General features: G+C 24.6%; 1 protein-coding gene across 2 annotated transcripts in view; it reads left to right on the forward strand.

The window, feature by feature from the left end:
• The window catches only part of LOC134833045 (telomerase-binding protein EST1A), a 43,741-nt gene that overhangs the window by 7,887 nt on the left and 13,938 nt on the right, over positions 1–21,916 (forward strand). For both annotated transcript variants that reach the window (XM_063847202.1, XM_063847203.1), the window contains exons 6-7: positions 2,290–2,564; positions 2,627–2,772. In XM_063847202.1, the coding sequence (XP_063703272.1) occupies positions 2,290–2,564; positions 2,627–2,772 (421 nt within the window). The remainder of the gene's footprint in view (positions 1–2,289; positions 2,565–2,626; positions 2,773–21,916) is intronic.

Here is a 21,916-nt window from a genome sequence, read left to right on the forward strand (position 1 = left end):
TCAGATGTTGTCAAAGTTTATTTAAAGGATGACAGACAAAAAATTTCTTGGAAACGATTTTTTTAAAGGAAATTGTTGAATAAAATGAAATGAACCTTGCTTTGTTAAAAAATTAAAAAAAAAAAATGTGACTTAAAGGAGTGACTTGGAAATTTTTTTATAATTTATTTTAATTTGAACAGTTATAAGAAAATGTGCAGTTTACGTTTTATGAATGAAATCAAGAATTTTTTTCTAATTTATAATTTATTTTGATCAAAATAATTAAATTATTAAAATTAATTATTTTATTATTTTTTATTCATTCATTTTTTAATTTTTATTTATTTTTTATATTTATTAATTAATTTTTTAATTAAATAAAATTTTTAAAATTATTTATTTATTTTTTTTTCCAAATTAAATTTTTTATTCACTCATTTTTTAATTAAGTATTTTATTGATTTTTATTTAATTATTAATTTTTTAATTAAATAAAATTTTTTAAAATTATTTATTTATTTTTTTCCAAAAAATTTTTTAATTAAAATTTATTGATTTTTATTTTTATATTTATTAAAAATTTAAATTTTTTTGAAATTAAAAATAATTATTTTTTTTATTTAATTAAAATTTATTGACTTTTATTTTTATTTTAATTTATTTAATTAAATTAATTTTAATTTTTTTTAATAATTAAATATTTTTTAAAATAAAATTTTATTTTTATTTTTAATTTAATCTAAATTATTTTTTTTAATAAACAATATTTTTTTGTTCTTAAATTTTTATTAAATATTTTTAAAATTTTAATGAACTAAAAATTACTGTAATTAAATCTTTAAATTATTTTTAAATAATTAATTTTTTTATTATTTTTTTTAATTATTAGAATTATTTTTTTACTTTGAAATCATAAAAAAAATCCATTAAATATTTTCTCTAAAAAAATTGTAAATTTGGTGTCTTCATTTTATTTTATTTTTTTTCATAATTCAGAATTAAAATTATTAAAACGATAGAAAATTAATTCAAAAATGTCAAATTTTAAATAAAAAATAATTAATTTACAAAATTTTATCAAAAATCTGCCAATGTAACTGCAACAAAATAATTAATTAAACCAAAATATCAAAAAAGTGTCGAAATGAAATTCGATTCGATGTCAAACAGAGGCGTCGACATGTTCAATGACATGTCAGAACAATCTGTTTCACCAAATTTCATCGCTAAACTCAGCGAATCGCTCAAAAAAGATTGATGATCTTTCTGAATTTACTTGAAATGCACTTCCTCGAACCACAAAACTAACAGTAAATTTTAATCCTCTCTCAAAACTTTTCAACAATTGAATTTTTTGTCCTCAAAAAAAAAATTAAAAACCGTTAATTCCAAAAAATAATTTTTCATCCAATTAACTTTCAAAGTCAATCTCCTTAACCATAACTCAGTCAAGTGTCAAACGCAAGCACTGCAGGAATTTCACACAATCCATTAAAATATTTGGTCGTCCCTTTTTTGCTGTTTTTTTTCTTTACTTTGCACAAATGAAGTATTTATACAATATTTTACCAAAAAAAAAAAAAAATGTTTCAGGCATTAGAGTAACACAATGTAAGTTTTTTGATTCTTGCAATGTTAAAGTTTTATTTGAAACACACAAAAAAACGAGAATCAGAACAAGAACAAGAGAGAACGAATGATGATAAAATATACTGTTAATCGCGTGCCTGTCAAACAAATGACTTTAAGATTATTATTATTATTGTATCATCAAATGAATGCAATTTAACACTCTGCGAGCATATTTTTTGTTTGTGGGTTTTGACAAGTATGGTACATGCTAATCCAAAAAACGAGAGGAAATGTTTAAAATTGCATTTGTTGAGTTGAAAGTACGAAAAAGTTCGAATTAAAGATAATTTTTTCTTGTTTTGTACTTTTTAGTTCGAATTTTCGAAGTCCAGAAATTTTTTTTTTTTGAAAATTTGAGAATTTTTCTTTATTAATTTTTTTTAGAAATTTTATTAATTTTTTTTAATAAATTTTCGAAAATTTAATAAACTTTCTCATTAAATTTTTTTCGAAAATTTTATTTTTTTTTTTAATAAATTTTCGAAAATTTGAGAATTTTTCTAATTTTATTATTTTCGAGTATTTTATGAATTTTTTAAAACAAATTTTCGAAAATTCCCAAATCTTTTAAATTGAATTTCGAAAAATTTTTCGAAAATTTGTTTTCGAACATCTTTCGAAAATCAAATAAACTTCAATTAAAAATCTTCTAACCTCAAATTTTTTTATTTTCAGTACGAAAACAGTCAAAAGCGTCGCGACGAGAAAAACCGCGCTCGCCTCAAGGAGAAAGAACATCGGTTCGACGGCGGTTCATTACGTCGCGAAAATTGGATTCACCCGGAGGGCGGAAGTCGAATGCGACGCTTTGCTCCGCTCGATCCGATGGCAGGTCAGGGCAACGAATCCAGCGACGACGACGATCTCAGCCAACTCGATGCCTTGGAGGTGAACAAACGCTTTATTACGAGTTTTCTTCACATTCAGGGAAAATTGATAACAAAAATCGGGTAAGCTGAAAAAAAATTTTTTTTTTTTTTTTTTATTTTTTTTAACTTATTTTTTTTCGCAGCATGGAATCTTTTGTGCAATGCGCGATACAAATGCTCCGGGAATTTCGTGCGTTAATCCAGAATTCACCGATCGCCATTACGTGTCATCGTCTATTACAATTGATTGCACTTAATATGTTTGCGATTGATTGTTCGCAACTTAAAGGTAAGTGAAGAATTTTTTTTCTTCTTCTCTTTTTTCTTCGCATTTTACGACGTAGAAACTTTTTTTTTCATTATTATTGACGAACGATGACGATTTATGTGCATCGAGTAGGGAAAAAAGTGCACTTGAGATTAATTGCCGGTATCTTATTTCAAGTGTGTCTGTTACCAAGGAGGAATTCGATCAATTTTTAGGGGGAAATTCGATGAAAAATCCCTCATTTTGCAAAAAATGCCGCCAAGTCGCCTCCTCACGTTGATTGATTGCAAAATTAAAATTCAATTAACTCCGCTGATGCCCTTTAGGGCAATAAAAATAACACAATCTCATCATTTGCAAGCAACAACAACGCATGTCAAGCGAACAAAAGTGCATTTCATTCCTTTCATTTCCATCTCGTCGTCGCAAAGCGGCACGAAACTCCCGTTTGACGTTCAACAAATTTTTCTCCGTGTTTCGTCAAGTAGGCACCTAATTGCCTTCGCAATGTCATGAAGCAAAAAAAAATTCTTCGGCGGCAATTTGTAACTTTAGCTTCCTTCGTGAAAGACAAAAAGATGTTTCTGCTAGTTTTGGAATAAAAAAAAAATAAAATAATAAATTCCATGCTTATCCCTTTAAATGGTAATCGACAAATAATCGTCAATCAGTCACACGTATTTATGCTGAACGAGAACGTTTTGTTGCCATTTGTACAAGTAGAAGTTAACTAACTCTCGATATCTAGTAGTTGATGGCAAGTTCTGCTTTTGTTGCAATTCAATTGTGCGGATGGCTTGTTTATGTATGAGATAATGATGCACGACATTCGACAGAGTTGAGAAGAGAAGAAGTTGAAGTTTGTGTTGTCTTTTTGGAATCTTATTAGGCTGAGAACGTCTTTGTTTTATTTTTTTATGAGAATTTTTTTATGTAACATTTTTTTTTTATTTAAAAGAATTTTGTATTAATTTGTCATTTTTTTAAATATTTTTTTTTTTTAATTTTTTAATTTTAAAAAAAATTAATTTCCAAAATTCATTTTGGATTTTTTAAAAATTGTTTTTTTTTTGTGAAATTTTATTTAATTTTAAATTTTTAAATATCAAAAAAAAAATGTTTTTTAATTTTAAAGAAATTTTTAATTTTTTTAGAATTTTTTTTAAAAAAAATTGAAATATATTTATTTTTTTAATGAATATTTTAAGTTTATTTTTTTTTCTAATATTTAAAAAAAACTTATAAAATTTAATTAATTTAAATAAATAAAATTTAAAAAATAAATTTTATTAAAAATTTAAATAGATTTAAATAAAATTAATTTAAATAAAAAAATATTTTTTTTTTAATAAAATATTTAGGTTAAACAAGCTTACGATTTTTTTTAAAATAAATTAAATTATCTAAATTTAAAAATAAAATTAAATTCAAATGATTCACTAAAATAAATTAATAATAATTAAAGTAATTTTTGAATAGTATTTTTTTATATTTTTAAAAGCATATGATTTTTTTTATAAAAAATTTAATTAATAAATTGAAGTAAAAATAATTTTTTTAATTAATTTTTTTAAATGAATTTTTAGAGAAAAATTTTTAAAATTAAAAAAAAATATATTTTATAAAATTTTGTTATAATTTTTTGTTAATAAATAATTTTAATTCAATCCATCAAATTAATTTAATTAACTTTAATTAAAATTAAAAAAAAATTGAACCAGTTTTTAATTTTATAAAATCTTAAAAAAAATCGAAAAATGTCAAATAAATTTAATATTTTATCATAATTGAATATTTACGGATTCAAACCAATTAAAACTGTCAAAAAATTCTTCTCTTTGTGACCGACATTCATTTTTTATGACATTTTTTAAGTATTCCATTTCACTCAAAACGACGAAAGATGCAAAAGAAATTCTCTTTCCGCATAAAAAGAAAGATATTAAAATGTCTATAAAAAAATGTGCAACAATATAAATGATGATATACTGTTATATTTAGCATAAAAACACACATAAAATCGTGGATTTTTCGGTTTGCTCGTATTTTTTTTGCCCATATCGCTCAAATGACACAACACAAAAAATGTGTGGTTTTACACAGAATTTATAAAATAAAATGAAATAAAATAGTAATTGCAATAACACACATTATTTGCATCCAAATGAAGTTCAGTTCGGGCCACGTAGCGAAACGTCGTACTCGGAGCAATAATCTACATATTATAATTGTTTAAAAAAAGTGATGGTACAATACGATTAGCGGAATTGGCAAAATAAAAAAAAAAAATACGAAAAAGAGGCAAATATAAGACAATACTTGTTGATAGACATGACATGACATACACGCGCAATTGTCTTGCTTGTCCTAAACTCGTCGTTCATTGTCATTGCCATCATTCCAATTTCCAACAATTTCGTTTCGTGCATTCATGACACAAATATTTTTCGATTGCACGCGCATTTTTTTTGAGGTAGTTCTTTCTTTTGTGCAGCAGCAGTTTGCTTTTTTTGTGGCAAGCCACTTTTATCGCTTTTAAATTGAGTGTTTTGATGTAATTTAATTGACCAAGTAGCAAGCGATAAATTTGCAAGGTAACACCTCGCGTCGACGTCGTCGTCGTCATCGCCGTTGTTGTAAAAAAGTTATGAAATCGACATTAAAGTTATGGTAATTGCTGCGACGTGAAAGAAGGGAGGGACCAGGTGTAATTTTATTTTCAGTTGCAATGATTTTTGGATTAATTTTTTTTCGATTGTTTTTTTTTTATTGACATGAGATTATTTTTTTTAAATTCTTTAATTTTTTTTATTGTAAAAATTAATTATTTTTAAATGTTTGAAAAATTTAAAAGATTTTTTTCTTGCAAAATTTAAAAATTTTTTTTTTTTTGAATAAAAATAATAAATTTAAAATTGAATAATTAATAAATTTTTTCATTAATATTTTTTTAATTTTTATTAAAAAAAAAAAATTAAAAAAAATTTCTTTAATAAAAATAATAAAAAATCCTTATTAAAAAATTTATTTTAAATATTCATTTAATTATTTTTTTTAATTATTAAAATAAATAAATTATTAAAATTTTAAAAAAAAAAAAAAAAATTAAAAAATATTTATTTAAAAATTTTTTTTTAAATTCTTATTAAGTCAATCTTGTTTATTTTTAATTAAATTTAATTTTTGAAAAATTTTTTTAATTGAAATTCAAAAAATTAAAAAAAATAATTATTTTAAAAATTTCAAAAATAAAATTAAATTAATTAAACTAAAAATATTTTAAATTAATTTTTATATTTTTTTTTATTTATAAAAAAATCTCTTCTAAAAAAATATTTTTTAAAATATTTAAAAAAAATTATTAAATAAATTTAAATAAATATTTAATTAATCATTAATTTAATTTTCTGAATGAAATTAATAATTAAAAATTAATTATAATTAATTTAAAATAAATTCTATTTTTATTTTTTGAAAAATGTTCAAGTTTTCAAAAAAAAATTATTAAAAATAAATTTTAACTTTAAATCCAAAAATCAAAAATTAAATCAAAACGTCACAAAAACATGTGAATCACGAAAAATATCAAACACTTGAAACGGAAGTAAATTCGTTCGCTCTAACATTCCGTTTCATACAAAAATATCGTATTTACAAAGAAATAAAAACAAGTAATAATGACACTTGATCATCAAGAAAGAATTTCGTTGTCACCGGGTTTTACCGCACGAGAGAAAAAGTAAATTATTTTTTTTTAGGCAAGCAGCGAACGAACAAGAGGCAAGCACGCACAATATATCAATGTGCCGTTCCGCCATATCAAATCAAAAAATCTACAATTTCACACATAAATCTCTCGTACCAGTGACCGAGATTCTCTTTTTTTTGCTTCCAACGACGTGTGTTTCGTGAGCAATGATGCTCAGATGGACTCACATTATTTGTTTTAATTTAATTTATTTTTTTCCTCTTCATTGTTTTTTTTACTAAATTAGCATTAATTTTTGCCTTTGGGTCAAAATCTTTTAATTTACGATTTTTTTTTTAATTTCTATTGAATTAAAAATTTCTAAAAAAAATTTCTTCCGGTTAAAAATTAATCAAAAATTGAATTTAATTTTTTTTTAAATAATTACATCGCAAGATTATAACTGTGAACATGAAAAGTAGCGGCAAATATTTCCAACAATTTCTCGTAAAGAAAGAAATCCTTCGCAAGAAGACTTGAAGTAATAAAATTATATCGACTTATCGAACGAAATAATTGGAGATAATGAACAAAGAACGACGACGACGACTGAGAAGAAATTCTAAGCATTTTTGAATCAATAGAAAAATTACGATGGACGAGAATTACGATAATGATAAAGAAAAAAAAAACAATAGAATTAATGAAAATTTGTCTTTTGAAGAAATTTGCCGCATTTCTCATAGAGTTTTGCTCAGTTTTAGTCGAGAAGCGACAAAGAGCGACGAAAGACGATGGAAAACAAAGGCAGCTCGTTAAAAGGCTAATTTTGTGTCTCGTTCTTAAGGTTGGTAAGAGGCTTAAGGAAAATATGTTAATGAACGTTAAGTCGAATGATGATGATCAAGAGCCATTCTGAGCTTAACTGTTTTTGATTGTTCAGTGATGAAAGCGATTGATAAACGAGCCGATAAATGGTTAGAATTTTATGCGCGCGGTAAAAATGCGGCGTGAGAAAAATTTGTAATTGAAAATTATTTTTTAAGACATTTTCTTATTTTTTTTTAAATTTATTAAAAATCTAAAATTTTTTATTTTAAAAATAAAATAAAAAATTTATTAAAAGAAAATTAATTTTAAATTTTAATTTATTTAAATTAAATTTTAATTTTTAAATTAAATTATTTATAAATTCTTAAAATTTATTTTATTAAAAATTTAAATTTTTAAATTAAATATTAATAAATAAATTTTTTTTTTATTTTATTTTTATTAAAAATTTTTTAATTAATTATTTATTTTATTTATAAATAATTTTTATTAAATTAATAAATTAATTCAAAAAAATTAATAAAATTAATTTATTATTTTTAATTTTATTTTTTTATTAATATTTTTTTTCATTTTCGATAAAAAAATGACAAATTATTGTTTAAAAAAATTCTTTAAATTAAATTTTCATTTTAATTTCAATAAAAATCTGTTCCTGTTTACATTGAAAAAACATAAAAATAATTATCAATAAAAAAGCTATAAAACAATACCGATGACGACAATTCCAACGATGATCAATGAAAAAAACGAAAAAAAAAACCAAGAGAACTAATCACAATTTAACAGTGATTAAAATTCTTTAAATACGTTTTTGCACTGAAAATTCCTCCTCTCGAGATCTTCTTCACTTCAAACACTCACTGCACGGCACGGCATGGCACGAACGGATTGATTTCCGATTACGACAAAAAAAACGAGTAAATTCCAATCATTTATTGTTTTACTCCGCATCAAGAAGAAAAAAAACCTGAAGTAGTAGCTTTTATTTAACAAAAATAATTATAAGGGAAATAATATCGAGGAATTAATAATTTTTTGGTAAATACCCGTTTATGCTGTGTCCAAAAAATTATTAACAAAAAAATTATTTAAAAAAAATTAATAAATGTTTAAAGTTGTCGGTCAAGGTATCTTCCTCTATTTAAACAAAACAATGAAACTGAATGAGCAACAATGTAAAAAAAAATTATCACGATTAAAACCCCTTTTTCGAGAAACAAGGCACACTACTTGATGACATCATTATTTCAAATTAAATCATGATATGTGTTGATAAAGGAAGAAAAAAAACAAAAAAAAATTGTACAGCTTCATACACGACTTTTAGCGCGCCATTGACTAAAGCATGCTTCATTTTGTTTTAAAACTCAACAAAAAAAAAACGAATCTTCTTCATTATAAATTATTACTTAAAAATATAATTACGTTATTTGTAGTAATAATGAACTTGTTCGACGGGTACGGTTACGGGCTGTACTGCTGAAGGAGCTCCAGACACAAAAATTGAATCATCACAAGTTTTTTGTTGATTTTTATCAACGGAATAAATCGCAATGTGTTTACTACTACCCCATGTTATCATCATGAACATCATCATCATCGTCTAACGTTCTTCGCCGAATTTTTGTCTTGTACATTTTTGTTGGAGTTGTTTACGAAAAAAAAAACAAAAGACAAAACAAAAATGTAAAGAAAAAAAATTTACAAGTTTAAAAAAAAATTTACAAGTTTCGTTTTAGCTTAATGAAAAATTTAAAAAGATTATTTTTGAAAAAAAGATTTTTTTTTTTAATTAATTTATTTAAATTAAAAATTTTTTTTTTTTAAAATTATTTATTTATTTTTTAGAATAAATTAAAATTAAAGTAATAATTATTAAATTAAAATTAAATAAATTTTTTTAATTTAAAATTTTTAATTTAAAAAAAAATTAAATTTTTTAAAGATTTTAATTTTATTTTGTAAAATTTAATTTTTTAATTAAAATTAAAAAAATTAAAAGTTCTTTTAAATTAAAAATTTAAAATTAATTTTTTTATTAAGGTTAAAAAAAATTATTAAATTTAAAAAAAAAATTAAAATTTTTAAATTAAAATTTATTTTAACTTTAATTTAATTAAAAAAAAAATTTCAAATTAATAAATTATGAATTTAATTTAATTAATTTTACAATTATAAATTTAATTTTTAAATTAAAATTTAAAATTTTTTAAAAAAAATTTAAGAAATTTTGTTTTTTAATTTATAAATTTAAATTAAATTAAATTAAAATAAAAATTTTATTTAATTTTAATTAAACTAAAAAATTAAATTTATAATTTTATAAATTAATTAATTTAATTAAATTAAAAAATTTATTTAAAAAAAATTATAAATTTAATTTAATTAAAAATTTATAAATTATTTTATTAAATATTTTTTTTTTAATTTGATTAAAAATTTTAATTAATTTTTTTTATTTTGAATTTTTTGCGACATATTCGATATTTTTTTTTTAACTTTCCTAAACATCGTCTTAATTTTTTTATCGCAAAACCTTCTATTAGTTAAACTTGACACATTATAAAAATTTCCAAAGAGATTTGTGAAGCAAAATTTGAGTTATTGCATTTCAAAATTAATATTAATTTTAAGTTTCAACTTTGTAACGCAATTACTCGAATTTCGCTTCAAGAATCTTTTTAGAAATTTTTGTAATGTTTTTCTTATAGTTTTCACAAGGTTTTTAGCCAAAAATATGAAGAAAAATAGAAAAATTGTAAAAAAATAAAATTTCAACCTAAAAGTGACTTTTTAAGAAAAATTCTTATAAAAAAATTTTCTTAAAAAAACGAGAAGCGCCAACAAAAAATATTCAAACAACTTACGGAAATGTATAAAAATAAAGTTCTTTACCGATATTTTTAATTTCTAACCAAACCACGAGCCAAAAATTTTACACTTTTTTACTCTTTACTCTTCTCTATTAATTAAAGAAGTTCTAAAAACACTTTTTGTGACTCCATGCATTAACTTGTGTGTGTCCAAATCTTAATTGACAATAATGATGATGATAATTATTATTAGATTATTTTACAATATAATTGACTCAAAGCTCTTAATATTTTTCAGTTGTTTTATTAGAACAGAACAAACAATAATGATTGAGCAATATACACGAGGAGCAACGCGAAAAAAAAAATCAGGTCAAAGCTGATTTATTTGCCAGAAGCAATTTTTTTTCTCTCTTTAATTTTTCGTAAAGTCATCTTCTTTCAATTGATCGGCGCGGCGACAGAACTCCGCGGTTTAAAGTTTTTTTTTGTGCTCGCTAAGTGCGGTGTTTAATGAGATCAATGAGTTTGTCGAATTAAGAGGTTTTTTTTGAGGATCTTTTGAAGATGATCTAACTTGAGAAGAATTCATCTTCGAAACCTCGATGAGTCAGAAATTCGGGTCTGAACTTTCAACTTGAGAAGAAGTTTGAAGAAATTTACTTCCTATTAACTTGGAGCAGTTCCTTAGATCAAAAGCACAAAAAAATACACGCGTTAAGGTCAACCTTGTTCGCGATTATCAATAAAACTTAACAATAAAAATAAATTAATGGAAAAAAAAAGTCAAAGAACAAATCATGAACGCTACTTCTCCTGCGATATTTTTTGCTCCGTGCTGCGATTATTGCGCATCTCAGACATGTTTATGTTTTATTTTTGCATTGCGCGCGATTAATGAATGAGTCAACGTCTATTCATATCGTGTGATCGATTCCTGATGAGATTTGTTTTTTTTTTATCGAAACATGAATAATCTCGAATGACGTCGTGAATTGATGACTTCAGAATTACAAGAATTAACTTATTATCATAAGAGAAGGGAACTTTTGTGGTTCTTTTGCGTCACAAGTTTACTTCAATCAAGAAGAAGTGAGAAAGTCACGTAAGAAAGTAGCGCGCAATTTTTCACACGAGTTATTAATATTTCAATATCCATTCCGCATTTAGCACATCCTTTAATAACTCGGTTGATGGAAAAAAAAATAGCATGAGAAGATATTTATTATAAGGTTTTGCTTTTGAGTAATTTTGCGTTGTAAAAGTGATTAAATTGTATAAGAAGACGACGACGACGAGAGACAGGCACCAACTATCCAAGCCAATGTGTAATGGTAATGAAAATGAAGAATAATCGTGGAATGCGTTCGGGAACTGAGAGACGTTTGGCATAAAAGTAAGTATGAAATAGGCAGACATGTTAGAGTTAGGCGCCAGTTAAACACTTTTATAAATTGTTTGTAATTTTACATCTTTTCCAGTGAAATAGATGAGTGCTTGGATATAAATAGATAAGATATCATTTTGTGTTCGCAGTTCAGATGGGATGGATGGAAAGTTATCAAGCTTTTAAGTTGGGATTAGCTTTGGGCTTTGCAAGGGTGTCAACTGTTCGGATTACGTTTTCAATTTTGAACTTTTAAATGGGATTCCGCATATAAAGGCTTTTAACCCTGATCGAGTAATTTAAATGTTAATTTTCATTAAACAGTTGAGAAGTTTGAAAACGAAATGAAACTTCAAATCGAATCGTATCGAGTTGATACAAAACTTTCAAGGATAAAATTTTTCATCGATACAGAATACAAAAGCTTTCATCAGTGCAAAACCTGCCATCAGGGTTAAATGGCATTAAAATAGACTAACTAACTAACATCATCAAAGTCTTTGACACTGAAGTGAACCTCCTTCCCTAATTATCATTGCCTTCGAACAATTACCGAATATCAATTGTCTGAATTCTAATCAGGATTAAAATATAAAGCGAAATTATTATTACTGAAACTATCTGAATGAAATTCAAGAAAAGAGAAGAATCCTTCAAATCATCAAAGGAGAAGATATCAATAGACATGAATTGAATTAAAGTCAAATCAAAGACATAATGATTTTAAAAAAATACAACAACAACAACATTAAAGGAGAAGATATCGACAGACATGAATTTAATACTGACTATTGATTTTATGAGATTCAAACTTTGAAGGATACCTCTCAGGCTCGAAAAATCAATATGCTGAGCATCATCCTTCTTTACATCACTGATATCAGCCCTTCAAATAAATGGCATGAGATTTTTTGATGGTTTTGTGTTAGTTTTGAGCCTAAAGTAGTCCAAAAAACCTAAATTTAAAATTTTAGAATGAGCTTCCGTTTTTTTTTACCTAATTTTAGTTCTGTTAAAACCCCAAATGCACTAAAAAATGTCTAAAATCTCAAAAGCTCGTTCCAGAATTTTGAATTTAGGTTTTTTGGATTACTTTAAGCCTAACTGAGACAGAACCATTAAAAAGTCTCATGCCATTTATTTTTCAATGAAATGCTGATATCGGGTGATTTGGGCTTGTCAACCCCTGATGGTTAACATAACCCTTCTTATATCAAAAGGAAACTTTAAAATCCTCTTTGTTAAGATTAAACTTTAAAGTTTGATATGAGGCTACTTTTAAAAGCATCCATAGACTTAGAAGATCAAAAGCTCCAAGAGCATCAAAGATCAATTTTTATCACTTCAGATAATTCAACTTCTCTATTCAACCAAACCTGAACTTTTCAACCAACCTTCCCTGCAAACATATTCATGCTAAACTAAAAACATTTACACCTATTTTTTTCCTTTACAACATTTCAACCTTGTACCATAAATACACCTAAGCTATGCATGCCTCGTTGTTGTTGTTTTATAAATAGATTCGTATTGATTTCCTCACTACAATTATTATTATCATTCCTCTTCATGTGATATTTATTTTATTATTCGCATGCATCCCTATCATCACACTCACATATTTATGATTAGGAATGACTTGCCTTGCTCACAACTTACCAAGGTATTTTGCATGTTCAACGACGAAAAAAAAAGCGAGAGACTTAAATATCTGTCGTCAACGTTCTGCAATGCGTGAGCAATTACGTTTTTTGTTGTTATTGTGTAATAAAGTGTCTTTGACAGATATTATGCGAGAAGAGGATCTGCTAATGAAATTATTATTAATAACCTGACCACAGACAATAACAAAGGCAGAGTGAAACAGGATTCTTGGCATGCATTTTTTTCTATTTTACAACAACAAAAAAATGATCATGTTGAAGAGATGATGATGATGGTGATGAGGATCGTCGTTTTTTTCCAACACACGGCAGTTAATTAAAATTGCTTGGATTTTTATTGGATTCAAAAAGGAATGCGAGTGTACACTTCGCATTTATGGCGAATATCCATACATAATTGGGAGTTGATGACCTAAAGTCGCCATTCATACGCGCTCATTGATCTTCCTTTTCCTTCCATCGTACAGCCAGCCCGTCGAGCATACCAGATCATAAGAAACGTAAATTTATTGTGTAACAATTATGTACGGTGGTTGCTTATTACATTATATGGTTCGTCGAGAGAGAGAGAAAAGATTCGAGCAAGGAACAAATAAAATCACAGAAAAAAAAATGTTTAATGATAATAGTAAATTAAAACGTACATGTGATTGATCTTGCACTGCAATAAAATTCTTCTCGTCTCGGAACGTGGTATAATAAATAAATGGCACGAAAGTAGTTACACGCTCGGAATTGACGATCGGATCATCGTAACAAATCACAGTCAATGCGCGCCAAACAATAAAATATCCAACAGACACATAAATTCATAGCATAATTGAATCTTTTGCTTCTTCTAAATTGGCGACGAGGATTCACTGAGATTCGAAATTGATGAATTTTAATTCTTAAGGTATTTTTAACATCTTTTTAGTTCAATGGTTGGAAGTTTAAGCCCTTTTGGAGTAAAATTATTTTTATTTTACCTCAGAAGGGCTTGAATTTCCAACAAAAAGTTATTAATTGACTCAAGAGGTTCAATTAGACCTAAAATTAGACTAAATGAACCTCTTGAGAAATTTAAGTCAAAAAAAGATGTTAAAATAATACCTTATAGAATATTGAAATTCATCAATTTAACTCTTCGAGACGATATTAATTGTAATAAAAAAAATCTGTAGAAGCAAAATTTATTCCTTCTTTGTTTTTTTTAAGCTGGATATGAAAAGTTTCCTGAGATTCGAAATAAAGTAATTTGAAGATGCTATTTTAACATCTTTTAATTCTACAGAATCCCTTCAGAGGTAAAATTAAAGCTTAAGCATACTAATTTTACCTCTGAAGGGATTCTGTAGAATTAAAAGGATGTTAAAATAGCATCTTAAAAATTTTGTATTTAGAATCTCACAGAACTTCATATCCAGCTCAAAAGAAACAAAGAAGAAGTTAATTCTGATTTTTTGCTTCTACAGAATTTTTTTTTATTACAAAAAAAAAACTCGTATTAATCAGACAAATTTAGCATCTTGGATGAGCGATGGATGCCTGCGTCGATGATGATGATGTGATGATTCTCACAAAAAAAAGAAGCTTACTCGCGACGAGTTAGTATCTTATTAGTAGCATATACGAAACAAACATTCAATGAACCTTAAAGACCTTACGAATTGTTTGCAAGGTCGATTACACACAACAACGTAAGCCTATACACAACACTTGTTGCTCATTTGTTTATTATTTATTTTATCGCCGCCGTATATTTGCTTTGCTTACGCCACTCTCGACGAATCGACTCGCAACAATTTATTAAACGATTAAATGTTCGAAATGTTGTAAATTCGAGATTTCTATCTAAATGCCGAAAATTATTTACAAAAAAAATTTCGGTAGTAAGAATTCCTCTTGATATGTTATTTTTATTTTTTTTACAAGATGAGCAAAAAAAAAGTGTGGCGTTTCAAACATGAGTTGAACAACGCAAAAAGAATGTAAAAATAACCTTTTAAGAGTTCCTCTACCTTTTTGCCTTATTTATGTTTATTGATTTAAATTGGGAGTCGATTTTCTCGGAATGAACTCATTAGTCATGATATATAAAACCGTTTGTTATAAAAGGTTGGCTGGATGATGATTATTATGGCGATGATAAAAGAACACAAAAAAAAAGCAGAAAGAAGAGAGAGAAAAAATTGCGTACATCAGTTGGGGTTACGAAGGTCAAGCAACCTTTGGCATGTGTGTCTTTTGTCTGACGAACTAACGGAAAGGGAAGCATGTTAATGGATCAGTGATTTGAAGTTATTGAAACCTGAAGGAATTGCATTAGAAGTGAAAGCTTTGAATTAGAGCTTTTGGTTGAAAAAATTTAATAATTTTCTCAACTTTATTAAAAATCACAAAAAAAAGAGAAAAAAAATTTTAAATTTTATAAAAAAAAAATTTGGATCCTTATTCTCATATAATTCAGTTAAAAATCTTCTTTTCAAAATTAATTAAATTTATTTAATTATTAATTAATTTTTTTAAAAATTTTTAATTCAAATTTTTTAATTAAATTTTTAATTTTTTAAAAAATTAATAATTACCTAAATAAATTTAATTAATTTTGAAAAGAAGATTTTTAACTAAATTATATGAGACTAAGGATCAAAATTTTTTTATTAAATTTAACTAAAAAAATTTAATTAAAAATTTTAATTAAAAAATTTAATTAAAAATTTTTTAAAAAATAATCAATTAAACATTTATTTAATTTTTCAATTTTTAAGAAATTAATAATTTAAAAATTTTAAATTTTTTTAATTTTTAAAAAAATTAATAATTTTTAAATTTAATTAATTAAAAAAAAATTATAAAAATAATTAAATTTAATTAATATTAAATACCTAATAAATTAAATTTTTTATTTATATCAATTTTAGAGAATTTTTTTTAATTTTAAAAAACTTAAAGCTCTTTCTTTTTTAAAGCACTTCCTTTACAATGTATCCAATAATCTCGTGCCTTTCTTTCATGTCTCTCCCTCATCATCCGATTGTCATGCAGAACAAACCTGCTAAAGCCCATCATTATCGTCATTGTATAATCTCGCTAGCATGCTTCAAGCCTATTAGCAAAACAAAGAGACCTACAATTTGTATCACTTTTCAAGTCTCTCGTGTCTTCGATATCACATCCTCTTGAGTCACTTTAATCAAGAATCGATTAAAATCATTGGGAATTTTCCATCGCAAATCTTAGAAAAGTTAAAAGTTCTTTGGAAAATTTACCCAATAACTTCAGTTTAAGCCATTAAATTGCTTCTAACTGAGAAATAAATTGATCTTGAAGTTAAAAATAAAATAAACTACAATAAACTGCAATGATAAAGAAAACTAGAATAGAATTTATTTTACACTCGACAACAAACGAGAAATGAATGTTGCAACACATTCGCATTTTCTTTCTAAGTATCATCGCAGCATTGCTGTGTACTGAATCTATTGACCTTGGCAAGGTCACTGATCGCTATTCTCCGGACATTGTCCGTTTTTTTTATTATTGTTGCTTTTATCTTTCTATTCTACTTATTCTCGCTTATATAAGCAAATCTTTTCTTTTTTTTTTGTTACTTCTTTTTGTGTTTTGGTGCTCTTCTTACAAAACTTGCATCATCAAAGTCGAAGCTTAGACTGACGATGATAAAAGAGAGACTTTTTATTAGCATATTAATGTTTTGTCTTTCACAAAATTCGCAGTCGTCATTTCTTTAATGAGAAAAATGTCTGGATCGGACTATTAATGAGGCTCATAGTTTTTTTTTTTTTAAAGAATAGAGGTCAACTGAACCACGCCTTTGCGAAATAGCTAATTTTGGTCGGTCAATGACTTTGTTCTTCTTAATTATTTTTGTGTTAACAGTTTATCACAAAAGGTAGAGCGTTAACAAGCAGCGACATCATCGTCGGCATCGTTGTATACTTTTCACATAATTAGCCCTATCTTGCGCTATCATCAAGTTACGATGATGAAGGAATGAGCGAATATAATTACCGACAATAATAATCAATATTGATGATCCGTTATCTGCTCTCACTTAAAATGCTCATTTCTCCACGTTGCGTTGCCTCTTATTATTACATTTCTTCACAATATAAATATTTTTATCAAGAATTTTATTACTACTTCTACGATTCCAAACGCAAATCGCCTCATCAATCACCAACGTGATTCGAAAGATTTGCAAGGAGATAAGCGAGAAACCTAATCAGCGTTGCGTTGGATCAGAGATGGCGGATTTTTGAATTGTAGAGGGCGCTAAAGTTGAAAAATTTATTAAAATTACAAATTTTCGTAAATTAATATTTTTCTTTTAAAAAAGTTTTATATAAATTTTTTTACAAATCATTTAAAAATAATTTGGCGCCATTTTTTAATTTTCCCGCCAAATCTTATAATATAAAAAATTTATTAAAATTACAAATTTTATAAATTTTGAAAATTTCCTCTTAATAAGTTTCATATAAAATTCTATTTAAAATAATATTTCGACACAAATCTAATTTTGGCGCCATTTTTTTGAATTTTCCCGCCAAATTTATATATTTTCTAAAATTAAACAAATTATTTTTTTTAAATAAATTAATTATTAAAATTAAAATTAATTAAACAAAATTATTAAATTTATAGTTAAAAAAATTAATAATTTTTTTTCTTTATAAAATTTTAAGTTTGAGTTTAATTTTAAACAATTCAAAAATTTACGCGCCATTTTTCAAAATTTCCCGCCAAAACGCTCGTCACGCCTCTGACGGTCAATGAAAAAAGGAGTCGATCAGCAAAAAAAAAGTAAAGAATAAAATTTGCAACAAAACAACAACAACGAGGAACAGTTAATAAATATAATTACATATCGAATGATTCAAACTGCGTTTTAATGCCAATCTAAAGGAGATCATTTGCGTTCTGAAATTACAGTCTTGTATATCATTTTCTACACAACATTTTATGATTTTTCTCTCTCTGTGTCTTTGTAACGCGCTCGAGAAGAGATTTAATGTGTTACAGGAAAAATTTTTACAATCATCATGAGAATCGCTAAACTAACTAAACTGATTGCTCTGCGTCAAGACTCACAAGAAAAGAAGAATATGTTCAAGAGATAACATTTTTTTTTTATTCTTTTTCTTGTTCTGTGTCTTGTTGCATTTGTTGCTATTTGTTAGAATACAACAAAAAAAAAACGATCAATTGCAGAAAAAGAACTTTTATTTGCATCGTCAATCTTATTAGTTAGCGTATCAAGAACATGCAGCGGGTATCGTTAAATTGATGATTGTTGGAACGAACGGAAATTGTGATGAAAAGGATCATTTTTATGTCTATAGAAGAGTTAAAGTTGGTTTTTTTCTAATTTTAAACCAAAAATGATTTTTATAAGGAAAAATTTTGAAAAGCTTAAAAAATTTTAAATTAAAAAAATAATTTAAAAAAAAAATTAAAAAAATTTTTTAAAAAAATATTTAATTAAAAAATATTAAAAAAAAAATATTTAAAAAAAAATATAAAAAATAAAATTAAAAAAATTAAATTAAATAAAAAATTTTTAATAAAAAATTTTTTTAAATAAATTTTACTTGAGAGAAATTTTTTTAATAATTTTTTTTTGTTGAATTTTTTTTCTAAAATTTTAAAAGAATAAATTTTTAAAGAAAATTTCTTTAATTTTTATTAAAGATCAATTTATTTTTTTTAATTTTTTAAATATCTGCAGAGCTCAAAATTTATTTTATTTTACTATTTTTCAAAAATTAAATAAAATAAAAACTGTTAATTTGAAAAAGAATTAAATTAAAGATCGAATACTTTTCACATTGACCGTTAGAGGCATGACAATCGTTTTGGCGGGAAATATTTAAAAATGGCGCCAAAATTTTTTTTTTCAAATTTTTAAAAATAAATAAAAATTTTTAAATTGAATTAAAATTTTCAATAAAATAAATAAAATAAAAAATAAAAAAAATAAAATTTCAAAATCAAGAAGAAATTGAGAAAAAAATAAATTCATAAAATTTAAAATGACAGAAAATTAAATCTAGATCAAACATCTAATAAATAGAACAAAAATCGATCTATTGTTTGTTAAACGCTCAGCAATTTTATGCGCCATCAGAACATATGCAAGAGAGAAGAAAAAAAAATCGAACAACAATCCTCCTGTACACATGTTTCGCCATATCTAACTACAAATCCAGAAAGTAAATTATCCATGTAATGATCCCATACACTCGTCGTTCGTCTTCAATTTTATTTTTAGCTCCGCATACTGGAAGTTCTTGTTCTATTTTTATGTAATTCTTCATTGCAAAACAACAACATTCCCAACATCAACCCTGTTTGTTGTGTGTAAAAGTTGTTCTCTTTCGCAAAATTATATCTATAATTTTCTTATGGATTGGCGCACTATGTATAGTAACTTGTTTACCATCATGTAATAGTATAATAATAGCAACGAGCTGAAAAAAGCAACAACACAGAAAATGCAAGAAGAAGTAATAGGAGATGGGAATAAAAATAGAAAATCTTCTTCTTCGTCGTCTTTTCTGTGCGCGCGAATACTAATTAAATATTATATATCTCTCTCCTCCATCGTTGTCGTCTTTTTCGTCGTCGTCGTCGACGCAACTTTTATTACAAAACCCATAAAATTCCTTATTCGTAATCTATTTTATCGCCTCCTTTGCTCTGTGTGGACTTTTAAGATGATGTTCAGTAATTGGATATGACACGGAGTGACTTTTTGAGTCCTCGCTGACCTTTTTCCAACCCCTTTTGTTCGACGAATTCTCCCAAGAACAAAAAAGTCGTAATAATAATAACATTTGTTGTTCTCGGTTATTTTGTTTTGTTCTCAACTTAAACTACTCAAAATCACATGTATTTAGATTAAACATAAAAATTGTAGAAAAAAATTGTGTACATGAAATGAGAAAAAAATATGTATAATATAATAGTATTAAATGCATTTAAAATATCATTAAAATTTTGTTGGACTTATGAATATGAGTTGAAGGAAAAAAAATTAAATTGATTTGAGCGTATTTTTATTAAAATTTTGTCGAATTAAAAAAAAATTAATTTATTTTTAAAAAAATTTCTAAAATTAAAATTAAATTAATTCAATAAAAAAAATTAAAAATTTAATAAAATTATTTAAAAAAATAATTAAAATTAAATTGAACTATTTTGATTAATAAAAAAATAAATTTAATTTAATAATAAAAATTTAATAAAAAATTAAAATTTATTTAAACTTACCTGCTATAAAAAAAATTAAATTAATTAATAAATGATTTTAATGAAATTATTTTTAAAAAAATTATTAAAAAAATTGCATAAAGTTTTTATCAAAAATTGAACATAAAATTTTAACAATTTTTAAGATCATGAAAATATTTTTTAAAAATTAAATTTAAGATTTTCTATTTTTTCAAAATATTTAATTCTAAAATTTTTAATTTTTTAAAATTATTTTTAAAGGCCAAATTTAACTTAATTTAAATTAATTAAATCTTATTTTTTACAAATTAATAATTTTTTTAATTATAATAATTTTTTTAAATTTTATTAATTAAATTAAATTTATTTAATTAAATTTTTATTTTTTAATTTTAAACTTAACTTAAATTAATTAAACTCTTAATTTTTTATAAAATAAATATTAAATAGTTTTTTTTATTAATTTAATTATAATTTTTTAATTAAATTTTATTTAATTTTAATATGAAATTTTTTAATTTAATTTAAATTTTCTTTATTATTTTTTTTAATTCAGAATTTTTTTTTTATTTTAAATTTTTTTTTTTTCAAAATTTAAAAAAAATTAAAAATTTACTAATTAAAAAAATTAAATTAAATATAATTTAATAAATCAAAAAATTAAAATAAAATAAATTTATTAAATTATTTTAATAATTAATTTCATAAATTTTTAAATTGTTTGAAAAGTAAAATAGGTCAAAAAAAATTTTTTTTTCTCAAAAAAATCAAATCAACTGCAATGACAGACTCGAAAAAAAATGCAAATCTGTTACACGACGAATGTTGATGTAAATGTTGATGATGATGCACCAAAGAGAGAGAGCGAGAGACAACGACTCGTAAGAAGAAGGTATTATACAAGCGCGCAATGTTGTAATAATAATACTTTAGCAATGACATTGACCTCCAAGGCACTGCTGCAACAACAACAACAACAACAAACAGTCAAGTACTCTAATAACGAAGCGAAGTGAGCGAGAGAAGAAAACAAGTTATTATTTTATTACAGAGTCCGCATATGCATGCGATTGTGTGTATTACAAGCGACGAGTACAAAATGCCTGAATAATAGGATACTACAAGCAGGGGGATAGTAGTCGTAATAATAATAAAGGAATAAACGAATGCGTATATTGGACATACATTTCAAATTACATTCGCATTATTTTATTGTACTTGTTATTTTTTTTATTTTCTACTGTTCGTTTTTTTTTCTCTTTTTTTCCTATATCATTACTATTATAATTTTTTTTATTGTATATTGTTCGAAAAAATGCTTGGTAAATTCTTCGGAGATGCAGATGAATCGCTAATGAGTTCAAATATCGCCAGCAACATTGTTGATAACGAATGTCAGAACGAGTTACGATTGAGATGTGTGTTTTGTGTGCAATATTTGTCAGCTTTGATGAGTGTTCGGTGGTTAAATGATGCCTTATCAACGTCGAGATTAGTTACATCATCTAAAAGAAAATAATTTTTAATTGAATTTTTACTC

This window comes from Culicoides brevitarsis, chromosome 3 (assembly GCF_036172545.1).
Source record: "Culicoides brevitarsis isolate CSIRO-B50_1 chromosome 3, AGI_CSIRO_Cbre_v1, whole genome shotgun sequence".
In the NCBI taxonomy this organism is placed as follows: Eukaryota; Metazoa; Arthropoda; class Insecta; order Diptera; family Ceratopogonidae; genus Culicoides; species Culicoides brevitarsis.